The sequence below is a fragment of the Chelonia mydas genome, chromosome 5 (assembly GCF_015237465.2).
Source record: "Chelonia mydas isolate rCheMyd1 chromosome 5, rCheMyd1.pri.v2, whole genome shotgun sequence".
Lineage (NCBI taxonomy): Eukaryota > Metazoa > Chordata > Testudines > Cheloniidae > Chelonia > Chelonia mydas.
The window spans coordinates 56,542,126-56,564,865 of NC_051245.2; the positions used below are offsets into that span (position 1 = coordinate 56,542,126).

At 37.7% G+C, this 22,740-nt stretch overlaps 1 protein-coding gene across 1 annotated transcript in view; it reads left to right on the plus strand.

Moving 5' to 3' along the window:
* Positions 1–348: 348 nt before the first annotated feature.
* Positions 349–22,740, plus strand: part of LOC122465972 (adhesion G-protein coupled receptor V1-like) — a 60,088-nt gene continuing 37,696 nt past the window's right edge. Inside the window, exons 1-8 of the mRNA XM_043547378.1 lie at positions 349–589; positions 3,586–3,735; positions 4,960–5,055; positions 6,771–6,875; positions 9,352–9,465; positions 12,958–13,523; positions 15,310–15,580; positions 16,733–17,062. Of these exons, the coding sequence (XP_043403313.1) occupies positions 407–589; positions 3,586–3,735; positions 4,960–5,055; positions 6,771–6,875; positions 9,352–9,465; positions 12,958–13,523; positions 15,310–15,580; positions 16,733–17,062 (1,815 nt within the window). The 5' untranslated portion in view covers positions 349–406. The remainder of the gene's footprint in view (positions 590–3,585; positions 3,736–4,959; positions 5,056–6,770; positions 6,876–9,351; positions 9,466–12,957; positions 13,524–15,309; positions 15,581–16,732; positions 17,063–22,740) is intronic.

Here is a 22,740-nt window from a genome sequence, read left to right on the forward strand (position 1 = left end):
ATGGCCTGTGCATGTTTTGGGCTTGCTCTTTGCAGTCCTTACTCAGGCAAAACTGATATTTGGAAGATTGAATAGAGATTGCAGGATTGGGCCCAAAGGATACGAGTAATTTTGTCAGCATCAGACACGAGGTGAGTGGATCAGATGTGAATACAAAACCCTGCATTTGATAATTATGTGAATCTTACTGAAAATATGGTCCTTAGGATTTGTATCATATTTCTCCGTGAAACAAGAAAATATCCAATTATACATCAAATTACAATAAAATAAAACAAGTTTAATTAAAAAAAGAAATGAGTAGAATATGAAGTGTTGGCTGTAAGTCAGTGATTCGTAGAAATTGTTTCCTATATACTAAATACATCAACTTCTTTTATTCTTAAACTCTTTTTTTTTTATAGGTATGCCCTCTGCTTGTTTATTAGTTAACCTTCTTTTAGCATTATTCATCAGCTTCACATCTGGAGAAACAGAAGTAAAGTTTACTGGGCAAACAGAATTTGTAGTTCATGAAACTAGTACAACAGTTATACGTCTTGTTATTGAAAGGACAGGAGACCCAGCTAACATCACAGCAATTGTATCGGTAAGAAACTGCCCGTTCCCCTCTTTTTAAATGAAATTTGGATATCTGTATGAAACATTGACTGCTGCTGGTATGTTTTCTTTTCTTGTCTTTTCTTTTCTTTTCTTAACTGGGTCACTGCAGTGGGATGTATAACTAGGTAGCCTTGAGGCTCCCTGTGGGGACTGTTTTGAGTCAGAAATACCCAATTGCTACAAGCGAGGAAATTTCCATTGGCTGTGCCGGTAGAAATGTTTTCAGGCTACTGATAGCTACTCAGAAAGCCAACTACTATTCCTGGTGGAGCTCCGTGAGTTTATAGGGCAGTATGATTTGGATTCTAGATGGTACTTGAAAGTCTACTCCCGGAGTGTGGGAGAAGAGAATTTTTCCTTCTCCAGTTTTTCTGGGCTGAGGGAGAACAGCTGTACCTCTTTAGTGACTTCATTAATTAGACATGTGGCTTTATTACTTCAAAAAAAGGCCAATTAAGGAAAGATAGAGAAGAGATTTGCCCATTCAGAAGGGAAATAGGAAGATCGATTCTGAGAGGCACCTGCTATGTAGAAGTCAGGACACAATGATCTGAGAGATTAGATTGTGTTTACATTGTTTTCTTTATTTCTTAGCTATTGTTAATCACGGGCCTGATTCTGCTTCCCTTACTCACATTGAGAAGTACCATACTTTTTTATATAGTCATATTGAAATCAATATGAGAATTTGCAGAGTAAGTTTCTACTCAACATGAGTGAGGGTGGTAGAATTCCCTATATGAGGGAAGATGTGTGCACTGAGTCTGCTACTTTTTATTTTGTGTAGATCCAGAGAAATGTGCTATATTTGTATACGGTCACCAAACATTGTACTCTTCTGAGCTCAAACAATGGACGATGCATATTATTTGAGTTAAAAAGGTTAGAAATTGATGTTCCAGAGGACAGTGCACTGGGTATAAAATCTAGAGAAGGCATGAATGTCTTTGAAAACTGGTGCTCTTGTAAAACATGTAAAATGGCAGAGTTCTTTAGTTTTTATATTGAAAGGGGCCAGGATGCTATCACAAATATTTTCACATTGTTTTAATAAAGCTTATACTTTAATATAGCTATTGTTAGTTTTATGGAAGTACTATATGGCTATTGTGGTTGTTCTGAGGAAGAGCATTGCACTTGTGGGGAGAGAGACTGGAATTTGGCACCCAGAAGTTTCTGCTTTGGGTTTGGTCCTGGATTGATGACAAAATGCAGAAGGAAAAGTTGACTGAAAACCCAATGATTCCAGTTAAACTGAATAAACATTTTTCATATAATTACTGCATCAATACCTTGGTATATATCCCTTGGCTAGAACAAGTGGAAAACAGTTTTGAAAAAACAGAAAACTAAGAGATTAGAAAATAAAACATAGCCCTATATATTGACAATGTACTAGTTAATTGCTTGACTTTATTGTATTTTAAATAAAAAGTTGAAGAAAGTTAGTAAACACTGTAAGTGTCAAGAGTGGTAATAGGCTTAATTTAGCATGTGTATGGATTGTATGATATGCAGACATGCATCTTTGTGGCTACGCTTTAATATATATTAAGAAGCAACAGAATAGTGCAGTAAATGTAAGAAGTGAACATTAAAAAATTCAGACTCTTTTTAGATTTTGAAAAAGTGCAACCATTCTATAAACTGGCTGAAAAACAGCCGATTAAAATAAGCAAAATATGCTGCAATTTCAGAAAAGTGAAAATTTTGAACAACTCTTGTAGGAAGATGTGTGTGGTCTGTCCACACTGGAGATTTTTGGTCTTTTGAATAGTGCTTCAGGCAATACTCTTTCCAAAATTTTCTAATTGAACTTGGTTGCCTAAAGTTAGGCACCTAAATCCATAGTTAGGTACCTAACTTTAGGCAACCAAATTTGATAACGTTGGTCTTCGTGTACACAGACCAAAATGCTTGAACTTTCTCACAAGCATTCTCAGCACTAATCTAATTTCACTGTTCCCGTTCAACCGTTACAAACAGCCCCATCTGCCTTGTTCCGTTCAAACTTTCAGCGCTAGTTTGGATGGTAACTTGAGGCATTGCAGCCACACTGGTTCAGTTGGCTTTCCCAGCTCAGTGCTTCAGTGCACTTGCACACCTAGCCTGAATAGCTTTGATGGTTCAAAGCAATAGGTTTGTAATTTGTCAAATGACAATCCTGCTTTCAAGTGAGTCAATGGGAGATTTTTGCCATTGACTTCAGTGGGAGCAGGATTGGGCAGAGTGTGTTGCTCAGTGTTGACTGATTGCAGTTTAGCAAGAACATAATAATTTAAGAAATGTGTGTTTAAAGTAGGTTATGTTAAAATCTTTATTCATAGCTAGCAAGTGTTGAAATAAATAATGTATAATAATTCCCATAACTGAAAATATATCATTATTCTACACAAATGGAATGACCAACAGGCAGTCCCTATTTAGAAGGCATTGATGTTACTCTAGTAGAGGGTGCTAGAGAGTATGGTCTGCTTCATCTGCCAGAATTCTCTGTGTTGCATATAATCTTCATTACTTTGGAGAAAGAGAGAAGCAGAGGTTCCTTCTGGACCCATGACCATCATGTCACAATACAGAGCACTCGGCTGTTGCATCTATATAGTATTTGTTATACTAATAATGTGTAGTGTGCATGTTCTTGTAAATAGTATTTTAAAAATAGTGTTCCTATTTAAAATATGACACTGTGGTGCACTGTGTGCAAGATAGTCACATACTGGAATGGATTAAGGCTCCCTGATGAGACCATGACTAGCTGTGCATAGGTGACATACTTAGTTTCTCGGAATGGGTATAGGAAGTTGCTTACTATGTTGTTGTTGTCCTGTGCCATCTGTCCAGAAACACTTGGACTGACGGTAGTGAAGATTGAGGGAGGAGTAATATATAGAAAACATCATATATAATATGTAAAGCAAAGTCAGAAGAAAATTATAGAAAGTGTGGAGTAGGTTATATTCATATGTGTATTTATTGTAGATTTACGGAGAAAACACTGGTGACTTTTTTGACACCTATGCAGCAACGTACATACCTGATACAGAAACAAACAGAACTGTTTATATATCGGTCTGTGATGATGATCTTCCGGAGGCTGATGAGATGTTCATGTTTTACTTGACATTACAGGTAAGTGTTAGGTTTTTTGTTCATCTGTTTCACTAGAAAAAAGACTTTGGCATATGTGGCTGCAGCTTACTTACTTACTTCATTGGTGAATTTGGCTCCCCATGTCTAAAGCTTAAAGTTTGGACAGCGGGCAACCTGATAACCTTGTGCTACTTCTTAGCAGTTCCATGCACAAGACATGAGTTTGTTTACCACGCTTGAGACTTTCTGCAGAGGCAATATATTCAGCTATGGAGACTTTAACAGGGACTGTTTCCAGTTCATTAAGAAGCAAAACTGAGGTTCTGAAGAGAATCTTGTCCTTTCTTCCTTGTCCTGCCCAGAAAGACATTGCTTCAAGGGGAAGGGTGAAAAGTAGCTGGGAAACAGGATGATCCTCATTGCTTCAGAAAAAGACCTCCCTGGAAAAATATACCTTGAACAGCATGTAGGTAAATCAGTGTATATTGCTAATCCATGTTAGAATGAGGCAACTATTGGAGAAGCTTGTTTTCTCCCTTTTTTTTGAAGGTTAACAGTCCATGGTAAAGTTTAAAGTCACTGCAATAAAAGTGAATCTTCATTTTACCCCTCTGTTTCATAGTTAGCACAAATGATTGATAGTAAATGTAAATATACGTTTCTCCCTCCTTTCCCTTTCCTTCTTCCCTTCCTCTGCCCATCAGTATTTAACTCAGAAATATAATAGAAAAGTCATAAACTGATCTTACCCATATATATATATATGGTAAACTGCTGTAAACAATCTGCTCATGACCTGTAGATTCATATAAAACTTAGCTCCAAAATTTCAGCCTATACAGAATGCTAAAAAAAAAAGCTCTTTCGTTTCTAGCATGACTGCATGTTTCATATCTAATTCCTTATTGCTATGGTATCATTAATGGATTATCAGACTATGATTAATGTCTTCAACGTTTCTTTTGAGCATTTTATTGTTTAACCAGACTCAGACTCTATAGAATGTGTTTTCCATAGGCAGTAAGAGTGATTTTTGTGCATTCTGTTGACTTGAATACCTTTTTCTTGGAACTTGTAACCAGATACAAAAATACAATGAACCAATCAAAAAAATAAAAAAGCTCCAACAACAACAAAAGGAAAGACATACTCGCACTTTGAATGAAAACATATTTATTTAAAAACAAGTTCTTACTGAAAAACTGCATTTTTTTAAACTGTCTGAATCGCTGGTTCACTTATCATATGTCTTGTTAATTTTAGAAACCATCTGCAGGAATAAAGCTTGGGTCACCAAGGTCTGTCACTGTAACAATCTTATCAAATGACAATGCCTTTGGAATTATTTCCTTCAGTATGGTATGTTTTTACATTCTATACCTTAATCATTTTAAATAGTGTAAAGGGGTGATTTTCCAAAGGCACCAAAGGGCATTTATGCGCCTAATTTCCTTAGAAGTCTTTGTCAGTTGGGCACCTAACTCCCATTTGTGACTTGAAATCAGCCCAGTTACAGATTTCTTTAATATGGTTAAATATATATGACTGAAATCCTACTGAACACTATCAGACATGCTTTCATTGGGCTGCTCTCACACTGGGCAAGCTTTTGTGCTAGTCTTCCTAGAAGTGCAGCATAGAACTTGCAGCCCAGGGGAAGGTGGGGCCTTTGTGGTTTTAAGCAAATCAGGAACTCCATACAAAAGTTTAAAGAACTGTAGATTAGTACCTATAGTGGAATTCACTTTATTTAGTGGTTTCATCACTTTGCAAGTGAAATGAGTCAGTGTTCTCCTTGTGCAAGTTGGTAATATACTGTCTTAACTCTGGGACCAATTTTACTCCCATTGAAGTCAGTAACAGAGCTCCCATTTATTTCACTGGGTGCAGCGTAAGACCCTGTCTTCTTCAAAGAAATAACATGATGTGTAATGTTGCTACGTGCATTTTAGAGAGCACAGTTCACTGCTGGTGTGAAATTAAGTTGAGGGCTACTCTATTGCCTTACATGGATATACACTCACTTATGCCATTGGTGAATTTGGCCCAGAGATATTGTGGATATCTGAAAATATTGTGGTCCTTACTAATCCGTTATCAGTATTTTTATACTTACATCTCAGAATCCCACACAGGCACCAACATGTTATAAATTAGTCAGTACTTCTGGAATACAGTGCTTGGGAGTGCCCTTTGCAGTGCTTCAGACAGAGTGTCACATGCTGCATTGTGGAGATAAGATGGGGCTGAATGGCAGTTGGAGCCCCTTAAAGAATTCTAGCTGACTCAGCTAGAATTCCTGGTAGTGTTCTAGAGGTACTCCACCACCTATTAAAACTTGCAATGCCTGCTTCTCCCTGCAATGCTAAGCTAGTTCTGTTGGCTTGTGTTGTGGTGAGGGCTGGACCATGGCCATGCTAGCTCTCCAGTCCATTAGTAGTGGGCAGTTCCATGCCTATGCTCTCCATCTTGAATGTGGCTGGCTCTTGTACAAGGAGGCCCTTTACTAATAAAGCACAAGAACCTTAGAAATAGCCCAAACTTGTTTTCTGGGTGAATTAAACTTTATTCACTGAACAAGTCTTTGTAGCTAAAATAGATTTAAAAACTCATATTTGTAAAATAATAAAATTGGACTACTTATGAAAATCAGTATCACGACATAAATTATGTCCTGTAATTTTAAAATCAATGTAAATATCTAACTATCTAATAAATGATTTTAGAAGGGAGAAAATCTGTTTTTAATTGGCTTAGGAACTTCTATAAATAATAATGATACAAGCCAAGTAGCTTGTATATGGTAGCGATGTTTGTTTATAGAAAAAAGGGGGGGAAAAAGAAAAAAGCACTCAAGTAATCACTGCTAATATTTTTATCTGAAGTCTTTCAAGCTTTTTATTAGTTGAACTAATTGGTTGCTAGGAAATGTCATACCATCAGGTGGACCAGTTTACAGACTGGATTAATTTGTTTGTGAGACTTTGGTATTTCTATGGTAACAGTTTTTTCTTCTCTCTCTGTTGACATATTTGATCAATGCCTGATTGCCTGTCCCTTCTCTTCTCCTTTAGTCTGCATTAATCACAGTGAATGAGCCCACAGGTAGAAATGAATTTGTGCCTCTGACTCTAATTAGGGAGAAGGGAACCTATGGGACTGTGACTGTGACTTTTGAGGTAAGTTTATTGAAACAACTTCACACCTCAGCATACCTTCTTAGAATTGCATGGTTGGAATCATAGTCCTGCTATATATGTATGAGTGTAGACAAAGGACTAATTGCTGCTGTCTAAATTTTGTTAAACAGGAATGCTTTACTTGCCACTTGAAAAACATTGTAGTTAGGTAAGCCAGCTATAATCTGAGGGACAATTGTTGGGAGACACTAGAAAACGGTAGATATTCTTTATAATTTGTATATTTAATCCCGGTAAATAATGATACAATATTTGTATTTCAGTTACAAGGTTTGAAAAAAAAACATAGGAAGATAAACAAAGTTATGTTAACTTGCACCAGTGGAAAATAAGTCAGCAAGAACTAAAAATTGTTTAATAAAAGTTTTTTAAAAAACAGAAAGGGTAAATGTCCTTGGAGGTGGGTCAAAAGAAGTTCTGAAGTGATATTTACAAATAAATGTTACAGTAGAACTTCACCATTTGACCTAACTTTTGAACACTTTAAAATGTTAGCTCAGGGTTTTCTGAAGATATGGTACCTTTAAGTTATCTCAAGCTTGGTACCCAAGAAGAGAGGCATGCAAAATCATTAGTTACTTTAGATTATTTAGGCCATACTGTACCTTGTATGATATTCAAATCTAGCAACATTTGAAATGTTGAATATCTCATTTAATTTTTCTTATCCACCTAAGTTTCAATTGTATACTTTAGTTTCTGCATTTCATATATAGTAAAACTTCCTTCATGTGGATCTCTGGATCAGTTTTGCTTGTCTATGGGAAAGCATAATTATAGAAACATAGGAAGGGATCTTGAGAGGTCTTCTGGTCCAGTCCCCAGCACTCAAGGCAAGAGTATTAGCTAGACCAGTGGTTCTCAAAGCCGGTCTGCCGCTTGTTCAGGGAAAGCCCCTGGTGGGCCGTGCTGGTTTGTTTACCTGCTGCGTCTGCCGATCGTGGCTCCCACTTGCCGCGGTTCGCCACTCTAGGCCAATGGGGGCTGCGGGAAGCGGCGCGGGCCAAGGGACGTGCTGGCCGCCTTTCCCGCAGTCCTCATTGGCCTGGAGCGGCGAACCGTGGTCAGTGGAAGCCGCAATTGGCTAAACCTGCGGACAGGACAGGTAAACAAACTGGTCCAGCCTCCCAGGGACTTTCCCTGAACAAGTAGTGGACCGGCTTTGAGAACCACTGAGCTAGACCATCCCTGACAGGTGATCGGAGGTTTTTAAGAGCATGCTAGACAATGATGGAGATTCCACAACCACCCTAGGCAATTTATTCCAGTGCTTAACTACCCTGACAGTTAGGAATTTTTTCCTAATGTCCAATCTAAACCTCCCTTGCTGCAATTTAAGCCCATTGCCTCAGAGGTTAACGAGAACATTTTTTCTCCCTCCTCCTTTTAACAACCTTTTATGTATTTGAAAATTGTTATCATGTTCCCCTATCAGTCTTCTCTTCTCCAGACTAAACAAACCCAAGTTTTCTAGATTAAAGATTTTCTCGTCCTTTAATAATTTTTGTTGGTCTACTCTGGACTCACTCCAATTTGTCCATATCTTTTCCTGACATGTGAAGCCCAAAATTGGACATAATACCTACCAAGGGTTTGATCCCTCACTCATTAAAATCAATGGAAAGAGTTCTATGGCCTTCAAAGGGCTTTGATTATGACCCCAATTGAGCTGTTGTAATTTTATATTCTATATTTAATATGTAAGTACAGTGTAATATGTGATTTTTTTATGCAATTTATTGTTTACGTGTTAGTGTCAAAGAAATTTTGCCCTCTATAGAATCAGTCGATATTGTCACATAGCAAATAGTACATGTACCTATGAAGTATCAGCTATGTAAAAATTCTCATCCTGCCCTAAGTAGCCTGTTGTTTGATTAGATTTCATTTGTAACTTCATTATAACTGCATAAAAATAAATAACTTCAATGTCACAAACCAGAAAAAAATGCCACAAAAGCAATTCCCATTAGAATTCTATCTCAGAATTTAGTTCCATCCAGATAATTATGTATAATAAATGATAGTCCGCATTCTTTCAGCTATTCAAAAGAACCAGTTATGAATCAGTGGACACTAAAGAGCTCTCATGGGCCCGTATTGAAGCAAATTTCTTCTAGTTATTCTTTTGGCCATCCATCCCTCCATCATGATTACTCTGATTTTTCCCATTAGACATTCAGCTAGATAGGCATATTTACCCAAAATAGCTCTTTTGTTGCAACTATTGCAACATGGCTTGTGAAATCAAAATTTCCTCTGCTATACCTAATATTTATAATTGTGAGGTAGGAGACCATTGAATATTCAATGAATCTTTGTGTATCCCACACAGCTTATTTCGAATATCAGACTGACACAACCATATTAGACTTGTATTCCTGTTTATCTGAAGTTACGTAAGCCTTGAAAATGTCTTGTATATTTGTTGATCAGAAAAATGAATTTTTTGCAGGTAGAAGGTGGCTCAAACCCAGCTGAAGAAGACTTGAGCCCAGCTAAGGGCAATATTACCTTTCCTCCTGGGAGAGCAGTGCTGATTTATAATTTAACAGTGCTCGATGACCAGGTAGGAACAAATTGGATTGATTTTAGAAGGTTTTGATGTGCAGAAGGTGAAGTTGTATGCATCATGGCTTCGAATAATGAATGCACAAAACTGCCTGGCTTAGCGAAGGCTTTAGTGTGGTTCTGCTCAGAAAAGTGACTTTTTAAATACCAGCATTTCAGGATTCCACATTTGTTGTATCTACCTACTTGTCTGGCACCTCATCCCAGTAGCAACTGCGCATTTAATTAATTTAACTGCACAACACTCCTGTGAGACTTATTGTAAGTTTTTTGAGGTGGAGACCCTCTTTTTGTTTTGTGTTTGTACAGCATGCAGCACAGTGGGGTCCCAGTCCATGAATGGGGCTCCTACCTACAACTAAAATACAAATAAAATAAATACATATTTATTTAAGGAAAATATTATCCCCATTTTACAAATGAAAAACTGAGGTATGGGGCAGGTTAAGTGACTTGCCCAGGGTCACATACAAAGTCTATGACTGAACTAGGTATTGAACCCAGGTCTCAAAGTATAGTGCTTATCCATTATTAAGCTGTCCCTCCTACAATGATTTGTAAAATCTTCCATAGCAAATATTCTCTGTTTCCAAATAAAAATATATTTTTCTTAACTGGCTCTCTTTCAAACTCAACCTGTAGTTAGACAATCAACTTGGGCTCTTTCCTTGTTTTATATTACCAGTTATGAAGGTATAGCAGATCATATTAACCCCTTATTTATAGTTATACCCTCAGTGATGCCTGTGCAATTTCATTGCCTTCAGTTAATGATGCATAAGATGGAACAGAATCCAGCAGTCTCTCTTAGCTGTGTTGGCTCTACATAGCTAACAGGTGTGAAAAGCAGGTAAATCTTATGTTTGTCACTAGAATAAGATGACAGTACTCTGAGTGGACATAAGGAGCACATCTGTTGAAAGAGATTCAGTTTTTACACAGACACTTCTAAGAATAGAGCAACACTTTGAAAATAGATAACTTCTCCTTATAATAATAAAACAAAAGGCCCATGCTGGCCAAAAGCCTTCTAAACAGCATGAACACTACATAATAACTAGAACTATTCAAAATTTTTTGAATTAAAAATAATTTTATCCCAAAATGGCCTTTTCTTAAAATATGTATGTTTACAATTTTTTCATTTGACATTTTAATTTTTTTTTTGAGGGAAACCCCAAATCAAAAATTTTCCAGTTTTGTTTTTTCTCCTCTTTTTTTCCCTTCCTTTTCTTTCCCTTTTTCAATGGCAGAATGAAAAAAGGTGTTAGGAGTATGTCCAGTGTCTTTCAGAGCAGAGCGTGTTAGAGAGAATGGGATTGGGCCAGGAAGAAAGGGTTGGAAGCAGTCCAGAGTCAGCTTCACCAGATACACAGTGGGGAGCATGTGGCTCTCCTTTGTCTTATGTAACTCTGTTTTAAAGTTCCTATAAAGCCTTACTTCTAACTATCCAGACTATGCCTCCTTATCAGTCCATAAGACAATTCGAAAGGAAGAAGCATAGGTGAGGGACTGGAAAAAAAGGCAGATAAGGTGGGGAGAAAACAAAAACTGAATAACTTAAAATATTCAATAAATTCACCAAAAAAATGAATAAATAAGAAACCTGTGAAACAAAAATTGTTTAGAATTTTTTTTCAAAAGCTCTACCATTTTCAACCAACTCTAATGATATTTATAGTATCAGAAAAGTTTCCTCTAGACTGGTATGTTTGAGATGCAGAAACATCTCCTCCAGGTAAAAATTAATATTTCTGTAGTCTGTAATACCAACGTGGAACTGTTGGGTTCTGCCTAGTAATCCTTTGTGGAGATAATGAAGATGTGATTATTTAGAGACGTGTTCTCAGAACTCTATGACTGAAAGCTATGGTGTTGCTGATAAGGTTGCCCAGATGTAAATGAGGGCGTATTCTGGCCTGCAGAAATCTCACTTATGATGATGCTGATGATGGAAAGAACCCAATTTTGCTATGAGAACCTACACTGAATGTGCAGGACTGGTAGTTAGAAAGACATCTTCATATCTGTAAATTGAGCAGTATCTTTTATATGGATATCAATGAGAAACCACAGACATGGGGCTCCAAAATGGCACTTTAAAAATATTTTTTCGATGTAGAACTACACTTTAATATGTCTTTGTTATTCTACTGACAAAATTCTTCTTTATTATTGAGTGGTATGGGAGTTTATCTGGGGAAAATAATAGACAAGCAGGACTGAGAAAACTTTGTGCCAAATTCTTTGGTGAAGTTTGATTGATGCTTTTGTCTGCCACTTATGATCCAATTAACTGACCCAACAGCTCCGAGTTGCAGAAACATCATTTGTAGTTAAAAAGTCTTATATATTTTGACTGTCTTTTAAATGGCTTTGTAGGAGAGTATGACCACGGGTGGGCTAAAAGAAACATAAATGAATAAACTAATATCCATGTTGGTCAGACAGAATAACTGTTTTACCTCAGTATGGGAGAGCCGTGACTTAGATGTTTCAGATTCCAGGTTTGAAAAAGGCTGTGTCAGTCAACAACACTATGCAAGTTTTAGTGCCACAAGCCAAACAAGGAGTGAAATTGGCACTGGCTTTAAAGACAGCTGCACACTCACTCCCATAGTCCTAGAAAAGGATCCAAGGGTGGCCAATTAGCAAATGTTTATGAAAGAGGAGAAATACTGGACAGCAGGGAATTAGAACCTTTCTAAAGAGCTGAAGGCAATAATAGTGCTTAGAAAGGATGTGTCCACTTTATAACTGAATATTTACCATCAGCAATAACTGTAATTAATTTTGCACTGGGATTTCTTTCAGAAGTAAATACTACTTTATTGTGAGTGTCAGAAACAAGGATCAGATACAGGACCCAATTCTTTCCTCACCTACATTCCATTCCCATTGGCTTCACTGGGAATTGTGTAGGTCCACCTGAGAGCAGAATGTGTGCAGTTTCTTTCATCTAGTCCTATATGAATGGTGAGAGACTGAACAAGGTCATGTCCATTTGCTGTGCTCATAGGGCCATATCTCAGACACTCTGGCATAAACCACCGGTGAAGTCAGTAAGGTTACTCAGGATTTAAACCTGGATAACTGAGAGCAGAGATTATCTCATAGAGAAGCAGTTTGTAAAATGCTCCAAGCAGCAGATAGCGATGGTCCCATGATGCAAAGTTTCAGTCTCCTAAAAATCTGGAAGTGGCGAGAGCCAGTGTTTTGGTTCAGACCCATCTTTAGTTTCAGTATATCTGTGTTTTATTTGTATTTCTAAAGTACAGCAATATGTTCTGGAAAATGGAAATGTTCTGTTTTGGGAAAGTGTTTTGAGTCAAGGTATACTAAATTATAGGTGTGTTCCCCTGTTTGCGCTATTGAATGATCTGTTGGTTTGCTTGTACTGAAGAATAAATTAAGGCAGTTTTGATAGTCAGACTGCTCTGCGTATATTTAAAACATGAGTTATTCTTAGCTGTCAATATTATTTTTCCAGATACCAGAAAATGATGAAATATTTAATGTTCATCTGAGAAGTGTGGAAGGAGGGGCTGAAATCAATGCAACAAGAAACACTGTTCAGATTACTATTAAGAAAAACGACAGCCCTGTGCGATTCACTCAGAGTGCTTATATGGTGCCCGAGGAGGGTGATGTGCTAACAATTCAAGTGGTTCGTGGTAAGGATGACAGCGGAAAATTGATTGGATCTGATGAATATGAAGTCTCTGTCCGTTACATCATCATAACTGGGAATTCAACAGCACACGCACAGCTTTATTTAGACTTCCTAGATCTGCAACCAAATATGACTATTGTTTTCCCATCTCAAGTACATGAATCTGACATGAAATTTAAAATCTTCGATGATGCCATACCAGAAATTGCAGAGACCTTTCAAATTATGCTCCTTAACGACACTCTGCAAGGAGATGCTGTTTTAATAAGCCCTTCTATTGTCCATGTCACCATTAAACCTAATGACAAACCCTATGGAGTACTGTCAATCAACAGTGTATTGTTTGCTCAGGTGGTTGTCATTGATGAAGACCAAACTTCAAGGTACTTTAGATTTTCCAACTGTAGCTAAAATGTTATCTTTTGGATTTATGAAACAGCTGTTTTGGGGGTGGTTTTCTTAGGGAAGGGGAAAATGTTAAGTGCTATAATATCACAATACAGAATGTATAAGTTTGCAGTTCTTCAAATTTTAACACTGAAGTAACATCATTTTTAGGGTTTTATACATTAAGATTAAAGTTTTGTACAAATGTTTACTATTGATGAGATAGCTGTGTTTGGAAAATAGACATGGGCTCTGTAACAATACTCACTACCTGCCATTGCTCTGTGTTAACCCCCACAATAGCAAGAGGTGCACCCATCTACCACATTATTAATAATCCCAGGAAGAAGCCTCTCTGGAAGGGGGTACTTTTTATTTTTTAGTAATGATGCAGGACTAGCATATTTTAATTACACAGTCATTAAACTAGTCCTGCATTCTTAGCTGCTCTAAGTCAGTGGCTCTCAACCTTTCCAGACTATCCGCAAGTTTCACCTCACTTAAAAACTACTCAATTACAAAATCATACATAAAAATACAAAAGTGTCACAGCACACTATTACTGAAAAATTACTTACTTTCTCATTTTACCATATAATCATAAAATAAATCAACTGGAATATAAATATCGTACTTACATTTCAGTGTATAGTATATAGAGCGGTATAAACAAGTCATTGTTTGTATGAAATTTTAGCTTTTACTGACTTTGCTAGTACTTTTTATATAGCCTGTTGTAAAACTAAGCAAATATCTAGATGAGTTGATGTACTCACTGGAAGACCTCTGTGTACCCCAGGGGTATGCATACCCCTGGTTGAGAACCACTGCTCTAAGTGAATGCAGATTTTGTTAGAAACAGCGTGAACTAGATACAATTTACATAATGTTGTGTTAAAAAATCATGGCATCTTGGATCATAAGTGTACTCACCTCTGGATATAACATTTTGTGGGATGAGAAGCTTTATATGGAAAAGGTATAGGTGTTGTAACTACATTAATTTGTTTCACTAATTTGCTTATCATGCTAAATTTACAGAACTACAATTAAAACACAATAATATATGGTCACCTTAATTTAAAATACCTCTTGAATAAAAATGGAGTTTTTCAAAGTTAGTTAATTTAATAGCAAGAAGCATAACTTTATAAATACTGAACGTACCTCATTGATACCAAGACAGCATGTCCAGACCCAGAAATAGTAGTGGTTTAATATTTCAATATAGAAGAAACAATGATGATTTTGAATGAATTAAGTGTTCATGCCTAAGAGTTGTAATCTGATATAACTTGTAAACTGATAAAAAACAAGGCTAGAAGAGATGAAAATTACTTACATTTGAGAAATCAAACTAATAAGTTTCACTAGACATATTTAAAGCTCATATTTTATAAATGTGTATTTCTCAATATCTTTCTTATTTAAAAAAGGGAGTTCAGGCTGTACCATCACCATATTATATATGGTTCATTAATAAACAGTCTTTATGTTTTAAGAAAAGTCTACATCTAAATTATGATGGCATTTTCCACACTATCAATCAGACAAACCGTAGGATCTGACTCTGATCTCATGTGAACCAATTAAATCAAGACTAATTCCACTGCAGTCAGTGGAATTATACTAGTATAAACCAGTTAAGAGAGATCCGAATCAAGCCTTTTGAAAGGGGACAAATAGTGTAAAAGCCTACAGCATTCAGAGGATGGATAACTAGGAAAAACATTTCATGTTTAGGATAAGCCAATGTATGTTTACTTTTCTTCACAACCATAGGTTTGAAGGAATTACAGTTGCAAGAAATGGTGGAACACATGGAAATGTTTCAGTTACTTGGATTATAACTCGTAATAGCAGTGATCCTTCACCTGTGACTGCAGACATGACTCCTGCCTCAGGGGTGTTACATTTTGCTCAAGGACAGATGTTGGCATCACTTCTTCTGAACATTATCAGTGATGATTTCCCTGAAGAGGCAGAGCCCTATCTGCTTAGAATTCTAGCTGATACAATACAGGGTGGTGCAGAAGTGAGTGAACCTGCCGAGGTAAGTCTGGTTTTATGTTGTTTTTCAGAGAAGTTGGGCAGGGGAGTAAAAAGACTTTTTCGAGTTTAGATAAAGCTGATCATTTAGAAAGGCTAAGGATTTGTACTTAAACCATGGAACAAAATTATTTGTATCTATTTGTATTGCAGTAGCCCCCAGAGACCCTAACTGAGGTCAGGGCCCCATCGTGCAAGGCACTGTACAAACAGTATCTCTGTCTCATGGTTAAATGACAGTGAGGCATGTATAAGTCTATTTACTTGATTGTAAAATGGCCCCATACTGGCTGTAATAATATTCTGCAGGTTAGGCCTGGTGCAGAAGGGGCATTCAACAGGTGCTCAGTGGATGGGTTATGTGAAGCCGCTCAGGGGACAGAAAACTAATGTTAATGAGTTCCCCACAAGCCCCAAGTGGACACGTGTATCCAGGCCCCATTTCTCCCATATAGGGACATGGAGTTTACTGCAGCTCTGGGCTGTAATCCCATGACATTTTTTGTTTAGGAAGCATAGGGAGATAGGCATAGTATTCAAACTGTTAGCAGCTTGGGGGACGTTCTCCTCCTTCTTAGCTACCTTTACCCCTAGGCTCTATCCCTTACAAAGCAATACTGTTCAATGGGTGCCTTGACATTTCAAGGATCTCTGTGAGATCCGGTCAGGGAGACACTGTATAGTCAATGATTTTGCAGTTACATCCTAGTGGCCAGGGAGGGAAAAGCAGAGTCCCTGGCTAGGGGGTATGCAATCATGTAGCTCTTATATGGGTGCCTCTAAGCACCTTGTCTACAGCGCACAAATCATTTTCACAATTTTAATTAATTGCTATCTTGGTTGGTAATTTCAACAGAGGCTAAGTGTAGAATGGGCACGGAACTAAGCTATTCTTTGTTCTCTAGAGGTGGACTCATTGAGTCATAGTTGACACATGTCGATGGTGCACTGTGAGTAGGTTCACACAGCTACTATTATACATATTCTGTACAAAGGACACTTCAGTTTTTCATGAACACTATAAATTCACAGAAAAATGGGTGTGGAAAATCTCATGGTAACAATCAGAGCAACCACCAGTAGAAGAATGAATAATACTGTATGGTGTGTGCTAAAGGTGACATATAGTAATAAGGATATTTTTCTCTTCTTGTAGCTTTTGTTCTACATTCAGGACAGTGATGATATTTATGGTCTAATAGAGTTTTACCCTTTGGAGAACCAGAGGATTGAAAGCAACCCAACAGGACGTTTTTTGTCCTTGAGTTTTGCAAGGCAAAGAGGAACAGTCGGAGTTGTGAGGTTGGTTTATATTGTCCTGTACATTCCTGCTGGAACCATGGATCTTGAGCGAGCAAAAGATGACATCCTAAATGTTTCAGGAAGAGGCATCCTCATCTTTCCGGAAGGGAAACCCCAGGACATCTTAAATCTACCAATAAGAAATGATGCATTTCTTCAAAATGGTGCCCATTTCCTCATACAGGTACTTTATATGTTAAAATATTTATCAACTGCTTTTCAAGTAAACAAGGGCACAGTGTTACTAGTAGTTGCATACTTTTGTATGCACTGAGAATTACCGATACAGTATGTAGCTAGGAAATCTTTCTCTGTTGTAAAGAGGTTTTTTCAGGAAATATATCTTGTAGAACCCTGTTCTCAAATAATTATTTTACTAGCACACGTCTTTTCTGTAAGCCCTCTATTATAACATAATAAATGTATTAACTAGAATTCAGCAACAAAGAATAAACTAATTGTTGCAAAATTTTACTGCTCTTCCTTCACTCCAGGGCAATAATACTTTTAAAGAGATGACTAAAATATATTGAAGTTTTTTTATCATTGTCATTATTATGGAAGAGGACGGTTGAGTAGGTTTTGTGGTAAATTTTCATGACGGTGTTACCAGAATGATATTTGTTCCTTCTTTTTCATTTTTTGCATATAGGGCCTGATCTAAAGCCCATCGAAAGGTTCCCATTGACTTCAATGGGCCTTAGATCTGTCTCTTAGTCTACACTCTTGGAAGAGATCCAGTTTGGATCATCAGTCAGGCCCTAAGTCAATGATGTGAGCCAAAGTCAGACAGGCTGATGTAATATAAGGTTGTGGGAGATACACCTACTTACTGGAGTGTGAATACTGATCACTCTAGGGAAGTGTGTGGAAGGCTAAGTTGATATAACTTATTTGTCGAGAAGCCAAGAGAAGGTATAAGAATTACTCTTTGTATTGAGGTAGGACATAGGGGCCCCAGTCATGGACCAAAAGCCAGTTTTGCGAAGTGCTGTATGAACAACTAACAAAAAAGACAGTCGTTGCCCTGAGGAACTTACAATGTAAGTATAAAACAGGAGAAAACAGAGAGATACGATAAAGAGAAAGGGGGAACATATAGTAACTATAGTAATATAGTGAGACAAAACTGTTCAGTATGAAAAGCTATTGTAACAGCATACTGGAATGGGGGAGCGGTCTACTCTTGTTACTTTTCAAGATACACTCTTCTCTTCCATACCCTTGGCACGTGACCAACACCAATTTACATTCCTTTAGACTAAACTAAACTCAGCAAGCCAAATCCAAAGAGGATAAGTAGGGAGTGTAAGTTAAACGTCAGTAAGTCTGTATGAATCTAAGGGAGTCTAAGCTGGTGAAACATACACCACATTAGACTTGCTTCTGAATTGAGCTTCGTAGTTTTTCTTCCAGTTTTCTTTCCAGGTTCTCTCCTGCCCTTTATTTTTTCTTCTTTCTAATTTTGTTTCTGGAAGCAGGCAATTTCTTTCATTGCTGATTAGAGCAGGTTGAAAATTTTCCATCTAAATTATTTTTTTACAGAACACCTGAAAACAAAAAAATTCACCTGCAATGCCAGAATGTTTTTGATTAGAAATGCTTGCGTGGTGACTCATGGGAGGTGTAGTTTGGGTGCCTTATGTATTCAGTCTCCTCTGGGCCAAGTTCCCCAGCCAGACTATCCATGATGCACCACAGTGGCTCACCAAGAAGGGAGACTGTGGTGCATCATGTGAGATGTAGTCCAGCCAGGGAGCCTGGCCTATAGAAGAGAACTGGGGCATGAGGCATCCAAACTACAACTCCCGTGAGACACCATGGCAGCACTTCTGAATACAAAAGTTTTAGGTTTCAGCCATGTTTTTAGTGGGTTTTCAGACGAAAGTTTCTGGCTGATATTTTTTAGGTTTTAGACAATTTTTTTTCAGTTTTTAATTTTTTTTTGGCCAAAAAGTTTGAAATGTCCAATGGAATACTTCACAATCTGTTTTTTGTTTTTGCATTTCATCAAAATTTCTATTGCGGGAAGGGAGACATTTTCTGATTAGCTGCACTGCTGATAGCCATGATGACCATGTCCCATTCTTTTAATTTAAAATTTGATCTCCCTCCTGGAGCCCTAGAACAGATTCATCTGCTATATCTGCTGCAGATGTGAAACATATTAATCTACCACACTTAAATACAAAGGAGATTTTAAGAGGTATTGAAATGCAGTAAAAGTGTGGGATGTAAAAAAGCAAACAAACTAGTGCAGGATAGATATTGTAGAATTCCTCATGGCCAGTGATCCTGTGTGCATTGCACAGCTTTTCAAACTTCAGATCGCAGACTTCAGTGCTGTACGTTCTCTATGAACCGGAAGGATCTGTGTGTTTAGATAAATTAAACAAGAGGGGCCTTCTATAGTGGACAATTCATTTAAAAACTCATTTGGAAAACAGCACTATTTGTCACTAAGACAATCCCTTCATGTTGTGAATGAGCTATAAGATCAGGGAGCATGGTTAGAATGAGAACATTACAGAGCTTGTACTGTACACAATAGATGAGTAACTCAAGAATTGGGGGAGGGAAGAGGAGGAGGAAACAAAGCTTGAATGAAGCTAAAGAATGGCTAGAAGAATCAGAGAAATGAGCTGAATATTTTTCAGTGACATACCCAATTAAATAATCTACTGTAGTCAGAGATACAGCTTTTGGCATGTTAAGGAAGACTAATGGGCTTTTCCAAATTCAAAGGATCCCAATGTATTGAATAATTCTTTGAGTGATTCAGTCAGGCCAAGCACAGATGCTTAAGACATCCAGTGATAAAAGCCGTGACAACTCAAACACTAACTCAGATACTATGTAAAATAAAGTAAATATTTTACTACTCACTCATTCTTCCTCCATGCCTCCCCCAATAACTCCTGGAAAATAATAAAATAAGATAGTAATAAATGGGACTTGGTGAATGGCTATTTTTTGAGACAGCTGGCGGGAAATAGGAAGAGTGTTGGAGGTACTTTCTTTATAAAATAATATATTTACTATAGTTCTTATCTATCTTAGCTATCAAGTAACTGTTGGTGGTGAAGGCTGTAAAAATGTTTATGAGATGAGGATGGAGTAGAGCAGTGGTTCTCAAACTTTTTTTTTCTGCGGACCACTTGAAAATTGCTGAGGGTCTTGGCGGACCACTTGATGATCTTTCCAAATGTTATTTGTACCGTTAGTTAACTATTGTAAAGCGCTTTGGTTAAAAGCACTATATAAAAAACCCTTCAATAATAATTAAAGTTTTTTTGTTCTACAAATAAAAGCACACAACTCATAATTTAATACCAGTAGTCTTACCTTTCTAATGGTTCCCTCTCTCCCCTGCCACAGCAGTCCCCGAGCTGGGAATAAGAACGAGAGGGGGTCTCTCCCTCTCTCCCCCACTGCAGCCACCCCCGAGCTGCAGCTCTGAAGGAAGGAGGTCTTTCCCCCACCACAGCAGCCACAGAGCTGAGGCTGGGAAGGAGGGCCGTCTCTCCCCGGCAGCTGCAGCCCTGGAGTTGGGGAAAGTCGTCTCTTTCTCTGGCCGCCGTAACCTTGCACATCCCAAATTCCCCCCACTCCTCTTCTCACCCCACTTCCCCCTCCCACTTACCCCCATCCTCCCCAGGGGCACCACCTCACCTTACATGTGCGTCTTCTCCAGGGTCCAGGCACCTAATTAGTGGAGCCACGCCTGCGCAGAGCTCATTACCACAGTTTGAGAACCTCTGGAGTAGAGGCTCGAATGCAGAATTAGTTTTTAGTATTAATTACAACCTAATACAATAGTGATTGCAAGAGTGGTAATTAGAGCTTGTTGAAAATTCCCAGTGGAACAGCTTTCCATTGAAAAGGTGCTGAGTTGATGAAATTGAAATGTTCCACAGAAATGTGTCAATTTATATCAAAACTTTTGACAGAGACCCTGCCTAGTTTTTTGCCAGCCTACCTGCTTGCTTCCCTGAGCTCCCGGCCTCCCTGGCTCCTCTACAGCCTGCCTGGCTAGCTGCCAGAGAGCCAGGGCTTCCCATCTCCTTCACAGTCCTCTTGGCCAGCTGCTGAAGAGCTGGAGCTCTCAGGCTCCCAACCAGCCTGGCTCTCTGGCATCCGGCCACGTGGACAGCCACTGCTGGAAATTTTTGAAAAATGTTCTTGAAAAATGGATTTTTTTTTTCAAAAATATCGGTTCCATGGGAAATTTCACACTTCAGACTTGTCATTACAAATCTGAATATTTTTTTTAAAATGTGAAATTTTCCATAGATTAGGAATTGGAATTCCCACACAGCTATAGTGATAACTGACATGTTTGAATATAGAGTGAATGTGTCTGGAATTTAAAAACAAAATAAAAATGACTGGATGCATTAGGGGAAATATGGAAATCAAAATGGCATGATGTCCTATGGAAAACTGAACAATACAGAAAACGTTATGATGAAATATTACAGGGTAATGACATGATCTTCCCTGGAATGCTGTATTCACTTCTGGTTGCCTCACTACTGAATCTGCGTAGATATTATTAAAATAATAGAAAAAGAGAGGAATGTTTTATAAACTAAGGTTTGATTATATTTTAACTCTGATTAATCCATAATTAGGGTTCTACTAGATATTTTTGTACATTCAAAAACAAATACAAAAAAATAAAGCTCCATTGCCTGCTGGTCATTATAAATGAATACATAAGTGAATACAAGTGTGTGGAAAGGAAAAGTTTGGCTTATATTTTAGCTATATATTTCTCAATGGAGAACTTTTAAAAAATATTTCCAGGTCAAAAATCTCTACTGGTGTAAATTGGTACGGCTCCGATGATTTCAGCAGATCTGCCAATTTACACCATCAAAAATTAAGTTCTTATACTTGGTATTGTTAGGACAGTAGCCTAGATTACCTGTCAAGTTAGACAAGGTATGACCGTGTTCTCAGTCTACACTGGCAGAAGTCACTGTTGTTGTTCAACAAGCCTAAAGGATAAGACTGATACAGGAGAGCATATGCTTTAAATTTCCCTCACTATCTATCTGGATCTCTGCTTTTACATGTTTAATTCTGAACCCCAATCACATCTTTCTTTGAGGTGCCTCTTTCGCTTTTTGATCTATTTGAATACACAGCTCAAGATATTTCTACATCAGTTTGGTTAGATACCCTGAAGTTGGAACATATACTTTCAAGTCTTTATAACGTCAGTTAAGAAGGGTCACATATAGTACCCTCTATACTTGTTTCAGTAATAGACAGAAGATGATGCCTTTTTGACAGTATTTCCTGTCAGTATTTCCCCCAAACGCTCATCAGAGCAATCCTTTATATTTCCACAAGGAAGATTTATTTAATGAGGGCATTGACAATGGAGAAACTAAAAGGGAGACAAGCCTATAAGGGCATGCTTTTCAAAAATGCACTCATGTTTTTCAGCCTACAAAAATGCAGGCCAAATTTCCATTGAAAAGGTGCTGAGTTGATGGAATTGAAATGTTCCGCAGAAATGTGTCAATTTATGTCAAAACTTTTGACAGAGACCAGGGGGCAGGCATCCTGCCTAGTTTTCTGCCAGCCTACCTGCTTGCTTCCCTGGGCTCCCGGCGTAATTTATCTGCACAATTTCTGCAGTTGTATGTGTATTTACACATGCAAATATCCAGTTGAGTTCACTATTTGAATGCTTAATATTTTGAAAAATAGATCCCTGAAAGTTTACTATCTTGTGTCCGAAAAGGAATTTTTGTTCATGTCTGTCTCCACCACATAGCTGTAAATTTGCTCCCTTGCTCAACAAATGTCATGACTGACTTTCGTTCATATTGACATATAGTGAAGGCT